The sequence below is a fragment of the Tribolium castaneum genome, chromosome 4 (assembly GCF_031307605.1).
Source record: "Tribolium castaneum strain GA2 chromosome 4, icTriCast1.1, whole genome shotgun sequence".
In the NCBI taxonomy this organism is placed as follows: Eukaryota; Metazoa; Arthropoda; class Insecta; order Coleoptera; family Tenebrionidae; genus Tribolium; species Tribolium castaneum.
This window is the reverse complement of record NC_087397.1, coordinates 10669898-10680401: the sequence shown is the minus strand read 5'-3', so window position 1 is coordinate 10680401 and position 10504 is coordinate 10669898. Positions and strand designations below refer to the sequence as shown.

General features: G+C 34.1%; 3 protein-coding genes across 4 annotated transcripts; 2 read left to right on the top strand and 1 right to left on the bottom strand.

The window, feature by feature from the left end:
• Positions 1–2405: 2405 nt before the first annotated feature.
• Positions 2406–4113, top strand: LOC661490 (uncharacterized protein). 2 transcript variants are annotated; one of them, XM_967645.4, is made up of 4 exons: positions 2406–2638; positions 2711–3116; positions 3242–3772; positions 3824–4113. In XM_967645.4, the coding sequence occupies exons 2-4, from the start codon at positions 2760–2762 to the stop codon at positions 3956–3958; spliced, it is 1023 nt and encodes a 340-aa protein (XP_972738.1). In that variant the 5' UTR covers positions 2406–2638; positions 2711–2759; the 3' UTR covers positions 3959–4113. The 2 variants fall into 2 exon arrangements, with proteins under 2 accessions (XP_972738.1, XP_008200903.1); XM_008202681.3 differs by having other exon boundaries at positions 2695–3116.
• Positions 4114–4322: 209 nt separating this feature from the next.
• Positions 4323–5353, top strand: LOC103315037 (hypothetical protein). The gene is made up of 4 exons (XM_008202683.3): positions 4323–4471; positions 4522–4705; positions 4756–4793; positions 4880–5353. Exons 1-4 carry the CDS (start codon positions 4420–4422, stop codon positions 5119–5121), a joined length of 516 nt encoding a protein of 171 aa, XP_008200905.1. The 5' UTR covers positions 4323–4419; the 3' UTR covers positions 5122–5353.
• Positions 5354–5384: 31 nt separating this feature from the next.
• LOC103315038 (uncharacterized) lies at positions 5385–10367 on the bottom strand. The gene is made up of 5 exons (XM_008202684.3): positions 10000–10367; positions 9761–9945; positions 8708–9716; positions 8511–8661; positions 5385–6422 (listed from the first exon to the last, which is right to left on the bottom strand). Exons 1-5 carry the CDS (start codon positions 10117–10119, stop codon positions 5716–5718), a joined length of 2172 nt encoding a protein of 723 aa, XP_008200906.1. The 5' UTR covers positions 10120–10367; the 3' UTR covers positions 5385–5715.
• Positions 10368–10504: the final 137 nt, after the last annotated feature.

Below are 10504 nucleotides of genomic sequence, written 5' to 3'. Positions count from 1 at the left end.
TCCTCAAATAAAACCATCCGTGGATACAACCACTTTGGCCAAGTTATTTTTAGAGCATAATCTTTTACCAAAAAAAATTTCCGTATTAGGGTGCCATTTGACAACAAAAAATTTAATAACACGGAAACTAAAAGAAATTTTGAAAAAAAATATTCTTTCACATTTGTAGTTGAAGTACTAATTAGTTTTTTTGGTTCCATACTTTTGCCCAACGCTGCATGTGGTGGTATTAACGGAAGATTTTCTGTGATCTACTTTAATGGATATGCCAAAAATCGCGGGAGCTCTTTAGAGTAGCTAGATAGAGCTACACAAAACATTATTTTCGATAAAAAAAATTACGAAAACTATCGTTTTGTAAACAAGTACTGAAATATAAACTAAAAATGGCAACGCCGTTTCCGTACGATTAGAAAAATATTAACTAAATTACATTACTAAATGTTGCCAAATTTTTAAAGTGGTAGTTTTAACTCATTTGAAAAACCATAGAAAATGTTTTTCTTTATTTTTTTGTAAACTTAGATAATAAATCAAATAAACATTAGACAAATCGTAAAAGACAAAGTAAACAGGTGTACATTTCCTACAATTCCACATTAAAGTAAGCATTTTTTTAAACTTTCACGAGCTTTTTGCAACTTAATAAGGAACAATATTTTTTTTGTTATTTTTTTAATGGTCATTAAGGCCACTCTCAAGAGCGTGTTTACGACTTTTGACACACCCGCTATATATATTTTCTTATTATTATTGGTGAGTGTTTTTTGATCAAGAAATTCGACAGAGGCTGCAGTAAAAGTTCATTCATCACTGTTAGGGGTACTTAATAAAAATAGTAATAAAATTTTAATTCTACCCCTTCTAGTTTTTCTCTTTTTAAAAACGTCAGCACAATAATTATTTTATTTTTTTATTAATAGTAAAATAATATACTTTAACGAATAAGTAACCTTTTCTTTTTCACTTATCATTATCAGTCATATAAATGAAATTAGAGTTTCTAACTACAGCTGACGTAGTGACGTCTAAAGCGAACTAGTACCTTTTGTTTCAATAAACTTAAGAAAAAATTCTTGTTTAGATTAATTTTTTAGAAATAATATTTTTGGATGATGATAAGTGATAACTGATAAATAACTAACAAAATTTTGTAAGCGATTTTTTTATTTTTGAAAGGTGTTTTTGTACAGCTCGTGTGACCTGAATTCAGTAGTAGCCACAGTTTCTTTAAGATATTGTTCATAAATAAAAAAATATATTATAATTTTTTTATAGTTATTGTTATTAATAATACAAGTGCGCAACCACAAGCTTAAAGTTTTAGACACCCAAGAACTTTAAGTGTTTTCGCATAAGTGTTATTCAAAATGTTTTTTGTATTAAATTATTTTTTTTTGTTTTAATTTTTTTAATTTTAAATTTAAACGTGTTTTCAATAAAATTTAAATCACGTTGCTGTGGAAAGCGTGTTTTTATATTAAATTTAAAACACGTTGATATGGGAAACAAAATTTAAAATAGTGTTTATAATCTAGATATAAATAATTCAGATATTAAAAAAAAGGTTTAAAATGTTTACAAAACATTTTCGGGAAAAATATTATTTTCAAATATTAGGTGACATATATTTCGAGTGATACCTCATTCGCTGTTCAAAAAAAAAAATACGCCTGGAAGTATTTTTTTTATGGACCAACAGTATTATATTCTCATTCCACAGGGTTTCGCGTGGATGTTATGCTGTTGTAACTAGCATGTGTCTCTAAGGAGAGTTGGTAAAATTCTCAGTAAAGGTGCAAAAACCAAATGGATTTATTTCATTTTTTGAAATAAGTAATAATTACTGCTATGTAGATTTTTTCGAAAACTTGATGTGATTCAGAAAAAGTGGTGGTGGATTTATTATCAACATCACCAATTAGTAAGAAATAACAACAATATTATTGGAAGCACCAAAAGTCATCTCGGCCTGTGTAATTAGTAAAATTCTTTTGACTTATAATAATTAGGTAAATCATAATTTAATTATAACTCAAAAGTAGATGTATTGAGATTTTGTCCCGAACAAGCTTGTGATTTTTTCGTTTGCATTTTTGCTTCTTAATATAAGAATGATAATTAGTTTAGTAGTAACAAAATTTAAGAAGTATAGAAAATTGCTGATGCTGACCATCAGCATTTTTTCCAAAAGAATGATCGTAATTAGTGTTTTTTTGGCGTTATAATTTTTTTTAATTTTTTTATATAAAACACAAATTATTTGTTGTTTTGTTTTTTCGTTTTTTTTAAATATCTTTTAACTTAAAAAAAAATTGAAATTAAGCAATTGTGGAATTAGTATAGACAACACAAAATACACAAGTGTGTAATTCACATTTCTGCCATCTGCTCAAATTTTCTGAAACTAAAATTGACAATTTGCCATTCGCTAAATTCCGATGGTGAAGAAATTCTAGAAAAATCTTCACACTTATAGAAAAGAAGACTTGAAATTGATAGAACATTCGTCAAAGTGCATTACTGGAGGCTTCGTGTGTCTTGTGAATCGAGAGCAGTTCCATTCATTAATTTTTTAATTTACCGAATTGTACTCACTGGGAAAAGGCGCTCATTTTATTATACCTGCAGTTTACAGGTAAATCATTAATTATTTCGCCCAAATTTGCTTATTTTTCTGTGCGGAAACTCTAGTTTGAGTGTATAACAGGCGAGATCACCTTTTTTTCGTCTTTTTCTACACTTAACCTAAAAACACAATGGCCAAATGGGGCGAGGGTGACCCACGATGGATTGTGGAAGAACGACCAGACGCAACAAATGTCAACAACTGGCACTGGACGGAAAAAAATGCCGGTCCTTGGTCAGTGGAACGCATAAAAGAGTTATTTAAAGGTGTGCCAGTAAAAACTGACTTAGCAGACATTCAGTTCACAGAGATAGATAAATGTGAAGGGGAGGCTTCTGCTAATAATAGGAAAGGCAAGCTCATATTTTTTTACGAGTGGGATTTGAGCATTAAGTGGACTGGAAAGTTGAAAAATGGGAGCAAAAGCTACTCAGGCAAGGTGAAAATACCCAACCTTTCCGAGGAAAATGATGTCTCAGAGCTGGATGTAAGTGATATTCTATCTTTTCTTATTTGAAATTGTGTTGGCAACGCTGTACTATCTGGTGATTGATGTTGCCAACTTAATTTCAAAGTCGTAGCTTACTTTGACCTGATACATTTTTTGTGCAGATCAAGGTTTCTGTGAAAGATTCGGACGAGGAGGGCGACAAGCTGAAGGAAATTATGTTGAAATCCTGCAAAGATGTCGTCCGACACCAACTCACCAAATACATTTCGAGTTTAAAAGAAGAATTTTCCAAAGGCATGATTTTGCCGAAAAAAGATGAGGTCAAACCAGACGCGGTCAAAAATCTTTCGAGTGGTTTTAACAAAAAAATCAGCATGACACCAGTCGTCAGCGAAAATAACAAACAAATCGGACTTAAACTAGACGTAACAACGATAAACATAACTCAACAGTTTCAATGTCGGGCGCAAGAATTTTACGATGCTTTGACAAAAATCGAAATGGTGACGGCGTTTACCAGGGCACATGTAAAAATGGATGCTTCTAAAGGCGGTAAATTCGAATTATTCAACGGAAATATTGTTGGGCAGTTTGATGAGTTGGTACCAGGGAAAAAAATCGTGCAACAGTGGAGGTATAAACAGTGGCCTGAGGGCCACTATTCAACTGTAACTTTCAATATTAATGAAAAGGTATTTCGATGATTTCTGGTTTTATTGTTTTTTCTTATTTTATTTTTTTAGAGTGATCACACTGAAGTCAATGTGGTACAATCAGGCGTACCAACAGGTGAAGCAGAAGTTACTAAGGAAAACTGGCAGAGGTACTACTGGGACTCCATGAAGCGGGCGTTTGGTTTTGGAGCATTCATTGTTTAATGTTAATTGTACATTATTAGAACCAATTATTTTTATAGTTACGAACCAGCCACTTTTTACAGCATAGTGTATACTTAATTTATTTGAAAAGCTTCAACATTTTGTTACAACATATTTGTAAAATTACTGTGAGGACGAATAAAATTTGAACACCACTGTTTTATTCAAACGCTGCGCTAATACATTACGCAGGCAGCTATGAACGTTGCCAACGTAAACCGAATCTACACAAAAGTAAATTCTTTCTTGTGAATTATGAGTATTATGACTTGCTAGAAAAAAAGGGGGCGCAATATCATTTCCAACACATCAGCCAAGTGTGTTTTCCTAATTTTATCTATTCTATTAAATAATTCTTGCACCAACCTCTAATTCCAAAAGTTACTGTTGTATTGATTTTGTGATACCACGTGACTCTTCCGCACTGTCACTTGTGAATTAATTTTGGTTTTTGAAAAAAAATGAATTCAAATAAAGTCACAATTAAATTAAAAATCCGCAGATACGAGACTGGTAAGTAGGTAAAAAATTAGTTTGTAAGCGTTCGTTACAAATTAATTTAGGACTCCCTGAAATTACTGAAAAAATAATGGAAGTCAGTCCAGATTTGGAATACAATGCTTTGAAGAAGGAAATTCACGACATTTGTGAGATAGGGCCTGAGGATAACAAAGTAATCAAACTGCGACGTGATGACGAGGTCCTGATCCCTCTCTCATTCTTGTTGGAATCAAGTGATCCTGACAAGTATGAAAAGGTTACAAAAACACTTGTTCGCCCATAATTGTGGTTTTTAGGTACTTTTTCATTGACATTTGCAAGATTAATTATGCAAGTGAGTACCACTGAACTAAGTTTGCAAGCCTGAATAAAAACAATGTCAGTGTCGCCAACCTAACTTGATTTTAATTGTTTATGCAGATAAGGCAACAGCCAGCCTCCTCCAAGACGCATACATCGATTCCGTGTGCCAAAAACTACGCAACATGGAATCACGCATTGTCAAAGCTGAGTTGTTGTTGCCTCAGTTGGAGTGGAGGCGACAGGCGCATATGGAAGAAACCGTCGATTCGTTGTCAAACAGGGTGTCTTTCTTGAACAGGAGGTTCGATGAGCTGTTACCAGCACAGTGGAGGTCAAAAATGCCGCAAACTATGGCATAAATCATTTTCTTCCATTCTAATCAAAGTGACCAAGTTGCATTGCCAACTTAGTTTATCATAGGCCACTTGATGTAACTGATAGCCCACGTTTGTGCTATTTTGTGTGATTAAATTTGGCTGTTCTTCCTGTTTCACTTCGATACTATTTACTATTTCCAGAGTTAGTACAAATTATACTATAGTTAGAATCAAAGTTTACGTCATTACGAATAAATAAACAGACTTACCTTTATAGTCTTTTTCTTGAAAAAAAAAAACAAAAGAATATTTAAGTAAGTTTTATTTTCAAAGTAACTGTAAAAATACAAGACGTATTTTTTCATTTCATATACATATTTAAACAATAGGAAAAACAATACTATTTTTCTACGATTGTACTTTTTTAAATATTCTATAACATGAGATCACAGTCATTTTTATTTTAATTCGTATCGGAACTAAACTTAAAAATGAAACCTGACTACTGTGAAAACAAACGGTGATACGACAGGTCCCAAACCAAGCAATCATAGTTTGGAATGTCAGTTGTGAATACCCCAAATAAAATAAATGTTTGCTGCATTCTAATACTGTTGAAAAAAATCGGCGAAATGTTCAAAACAACTTTTTGCGTGTTGTTTTCGTATATTTGGACTTGGCAGGCGGTCCCATGCTAGGGGTGGAATGTAGCGAGACTTTGGGATTCATCGCTTTCGCTCTCTCTAATCTCTCCGTGAACGTTTCCTCGGACGGCGCTTGATACTCCTCCAACATTTCATGATGTCTACTCTTATCCAAAACTTTAATTTGGAAAGTGTCATTAGACACCTCTCCTGGCTTGGCCCCACTTATCTCAACGTTGAGCGTGTTGGCTAATTGTAAAGTTGCGACGAAGAATCGAGTAACTTCCGCTGCGCTTTTCCCTTGAACCAAATCTCCAAACCGTTGTTGTTCCCCGACTTCAAGTGGTTCCATGATTTTCGAGCCGTATTCGTGAATGTTGAAATCCGATTTGTTTTCCAATTTTTTCAATTTGGGAAGAATGCCAGACCGCCATTCCCGGACGTTCCTTCGGGACATTTCTTCCTCGTCTAAATCACAGACCATGGGGATGTTTCTTGAAGTTGATGGATGAACTTGCGGAATTTCTTCAGGTACATGGGGTTCGGGAATAGGGGAGAGAGGCGGCTGCAAGTCGCTCGTATCCAGCGTATCCTCCACATCTGACGTTTCTTGCTCGTTCTCGGGAAAACCAAGAAAGGGTTCATCGTCTGAATCGGATTCCGAGTCCTCTGATTCCGACATGTCTTGAGAAATGGTTCCTGTAAAAAAAAATGCGAAGAACTCAATAACCCGACTTTCTTCACCCGAAAATTTTGTACAGCGGAGTAAAAATAAGGAGCGATATACCGTCTCGGGGCTAAACTAATAATATAAATAATATTAACCAGCCATTAACGTACCGAACACTTTGCACAAATTTTTAGATTTTAGTTTTAGTATTTATGACAGTATCAGTAGAATTGATTTTTTCTTTATACGAACCAGTCAAATTGTTTGCAACTTACAATTAGAGCCAAATTTTTAAAATTTGAAATACGAGGAGGAAAAAGAAATACAAATTGATGACGGAGGGAACACAAAAAAACCTCACATTTTTACGGTTGAACAATCGTAAATTCTGTTTAAATATAATGGGCATTAATTCCAACAATTATTTTTAAAGTAAATGGTGGAACTTGTTGAAACTCTGAATCGACAAAACGGAAGAATAAGGCAATGTGCAACGACTTCTGATTAATTTACTTTTGTATACACATGACGGACGGGACAAAAAAAATCTTGTGTGAAAATAGCTCTAAAAAATGTATTTAGACAAGTTTTAATTATCAAAGACTTTAACAATAGTAAAATTAGACGGAGGAAATGAAAAATTCTTGGTTTTGTTTAACAACGTAAGAAATAAGAACAATATTTTATGTTTGCGGTAACGGGCGGAACAGCAAATATGTTACAATGATAAAAAATTAATATTACCAATCAATTTACGTGCCGATTTCCATTTTCTAAACTACCAGAAACTAGAAAAATACTCTTCAAAAAATATTCAACAATTGTAGTACGTAAGTATTTTAAGTTAAAAGGCACAGTATGTAAATTTTAAAATTCAATAAATTACTTCAATTTCAATGATTATCCTTTCTCAAAAACTCTTTTGTCGCAAAATACATTAAATATAAACAGAAACGTGAATGTTGAAAGAAACAATATTACTAAAATCATTTTGAAATTTCAGGGTCAGGTTGCATTTTTCCTGGAATGGCAGTAAATAATAAATAATAATATTAGTATTACTTATTAGTTATTAATAATATAAATTATAATAATAGTTTGTTTTAAATTCTCTGTATCTTCTTTCTAACTCAACGTAATTCGATTTAAAGTTGGAAGTTAGACGTCATTGTAGAGTATTTGGTCCATTTTTCAAATGGTTTTTGACTTTATAAGTAACACTGAAAGAATTTAACAATGATTTATTATTGGTTTCCGCGAAATTCAAGACAAAATTTACAACAGAAAGAATTCGAGAAAGTAGTTAATTTTTGATTTTGTGGAAGACTTCTTTCTTTGGAAGCAATTATCTCGCTTATTTTCCATCACATGAAATTTTGAAAAGAACCTACCAATACAAAATGAACCATATTTTCAATTTTCGTTAAAACGTAAAACAGGTAAAACAAGTTTCCAATGCCTTTAACTAGTTTACTAATTGCTTAAAAAAAATCCAGAAATGTTGAGCCCACAGAGAACTATAATTTAGGAGCCGAAACGACTTACAAAATCTCAGGATATTCTGAACCCAAAAAAATAGTACGGCAGAGTAAAAATGAGGGCGCTCATTAATTATGCTTTAAATTAATTTAAATCAAACCAATTAACTAATTATTTTGAAAAAATGCAGACATGTTGAGCTTTGCACTTTGCACAAGAGAAAAAATTATTTAAAACTTGCACTTCGTTCCGTATTTTTTAAGACGCTGTAAATACGGTTAAAGATACAAGAAAGATGTTAGGAAGAAATTTGTACAGAATTTTTTTTTTACAAAATAGTCCGCGACACCATATTTCTATTTTCAACGGATTAGGTATAAATTAACTTTCCAATACTTGTCCACCGGCAAATGTAGCGAATCCGTTGCTTGAGCATCTTTGAAGCCTAAATGGTTGAAGATAGAGATATGGTCTGACTTTTTAGTAGGAAATTTAATTCTTTACAACTTTCTTCCTAATATTTTTTTCTTCTGTAACAGTATTCGCAGCGTTTCGAAAAAAAATAGGACAGAGGCAAATTGGTAAAAAAGTTGAAGAGAATTAATTTCCTTTAATAGCCACCAGATGGAAGCTCTTACCTTCATTATCTGATGGTTTGTACTGCAATCGACAAAATTTTTCAAATTTGTGATAACTGACGGTTATGCCAGATGCCAACTTTGCCAATGTTTTTTCCAACATTTTGGCCCGCCTTTCCATTTTCTGTTTCTTGATTCTTTCTTCTTTCTCCTTAACAAAAAAATTAATTGTGATTTTAATCATCAATGGAACTCACCTGAGGATCTACAGGAAGCCGTCTTTTACTAATCCTAGAATTTGTAACAATAGCAGACGAAGCCAAACATAGCGTATTATCGGTTATTGGAGACTTTGATTCTTGTGTGATTTTTGGAGGTGGTAACACTGAAGTACTGGAGGGATTATCACTAGTTGTCTCTTGAGGAGTACTACAATTTGGGGGAACATCAGTAATCTCCAAAGACGCACTTGATTCGTTCAAATGATCCTCATCTTCATAAAAAGCTGAATCTTGACTACAGGACTTGCTCCTATTTTCCAAAGTGCGGCTCATTTGATCCAGATCTTCCGATTCATGATTGGCAAGAGAGTGACAAGGACTTGGACAAGCCCCCGATATTGAGCTCATATTGTCATCGTCAAATAACGAATCGGCAAAACTTATTCTTCTAAGTTGATCCTTTAACACGTTAATAGGCAACCGCTCCAAACACACTATGCTTTCTTTCAACTGCACGTGTTCCGGATTTTTGTGATTTTCTCTAAATTCGCTTATGTAATCATCCAAGTGTTTAGAGTAAGAATTTTGTGACTCATTGCTCGGTATTGAGTTTTCTTGCAAGTAGTCGTTGACTATGTGAGTGTCGACCCTCATCCCAGTGATACAATTATACTCGTCTGTGATTAATTTCTCCCTTTCTAGATCAAAAATATCTTCAATGAGTGAAGCAGAATGGAACTGATCCAGTCGTCCAATGTAATCATTATCTTCAGTGTGGACTGGATCATTGGGCAAAAACAAATTTTTGCCAATTACCAAGTGACAAGAACTGTTATCCAGTGGTTGATTGTTAAACTTCCCCCACTCTTTGGCCAAATCATTGCTCTCATAGCTCTGATTCAAGTAATCAACTTCGGTGGTTCCGAACGATAGATTATTAACCAAACTGTTTGATTGCGCTTCAGCAACATTTGTTTTCCTTTTACGCTTGTATTTGCGTTTCCTTTCTTCCAGCTTCTCAAGCTCGTGCTCCTTGTCTGCGTTTCTGCAAAATGAGGTCAACAAACGCAAACACTTGACTTTACTCACTTTTCATGACTTATCATGCGCTTCTGGTAATCAAAAATGATATTCCACAACATTTCCACTTTTTTGCCGTAGAGATCAGTCGTACTTTGTAGTAGGAGAGCCGCTTCCGCGAAATTAATGTTAAATATGCCATTCTCAAGGTAACTATCCGATTCGTTAACTTTAACTAACAAATCGTCTAAAACCTACAAAACAATATTAACGTGGTGACAGCATGTGTAATTTGCGAAGCTTCATACCTGGCACAGGTCGGCTTCAACCGTTGGTTTTTTCAGCATTTGGGTTACTGTTTTAATCAGCTCACTTATCTTTGAATCGGATGGAAAACAGTTACTTTCTCGCACGTTTCGTTCCGCCATCCCTTCCCCAATTTGGCGGACACTTCGGTTGGGGACTCTAGGGGGGCGAACGCTTGGAAAATCGTTTTTACACCGATCGGGGGCTTCGCTTCAGCCTTGCATAGCATAAACCAGGCGTGTGTAGCAGTCTTGAGCGCAATATTCGAGAAATCGGCGAAAATGGGCACATATTTGTCAACAACAAACTAGCGTGTGTATGCGCAGTCGAGGTTAACAGAAATTGACAGACGTCATCGCGAAGCGCCTAATTTGAAATTTATTACGCCAATGTTTATTTCTGCCAACAGCGGAAAGTCGGACAAACTACTAAATCATTAAAAGCAGCTCATTCACTCGGTTAATTGGTTCATGAATGAAGCTGCGTTTATTTCGAATTTATTGCCCA

Excerpts from the sequence above, each read along its gene's own strand:
- LOC103315037 (XM_008202683.3), top strand. The coding sequence starts at position 4,420 with ATGAATTCAAATAAAGTCACAATTAAATTAAAAATCCGCAGATACGAG. Across the intron at positions 4,706-4,755 it reads GAATCAAGTGATCCTGACAA|GTACTTTTTCATTGACATTT; the intron begins GTATGAAAAGGT and ends TGTGGTTTTTAG. Across the intron at positions 4,794-4,879 it reads TTGCAAGATTAATTATGCAA|ATAAGGCAACAGCCAGCCTC; the intron begins GTGAGTACCACT and ends TTGTTTATGCAG.
- LOC661490 (XM_967645.4), top strand. The coding sequence starts at position 2,760 with ATGGCCAAATGGGGCGAGGGTGACCCACGATGGATTGTGGAAGAACGA. Across the intron at positions 3,117-3,241 it reads ATGATGTCTCAGAGCTGGAT|ATCAAGGTTTCTGTGAAAGA; the intron begins GTAAGTGATATT and ends TTTTTTGTGCAG. Across the intron at positions 3,773-3,823 it reads CTTTCAATATTAATGAAAAG|AGTGATCACACTGAAGTCAA; the intron begins GTATTTCGATGA and ends TTATTTTTTTAG.
- LOC103315038 (XM_008202684.3), bottom strand. The coding sequence starts at position 10,119 with ATGGCGGAACGAAACGTGCGAGAAAGTAACTGTTTTCCATCCGATTCA. Across the intron at positions 9,946-9,999 it reads TTGAAGCCGACCTGTGCCAG|GTTTTAGACGATTTGTTAGT; the intron begins GTATGAAGCTTC and ends ATTGTTTTGTAG. Across the intron at positions 9,717-9,760 it reads CGCATGATAAGTCATGAAAA|AAACGCAGACAAGGAGCACG; the intron begins GTGAGTAAAGTC and ends CTCATTTTGCAG.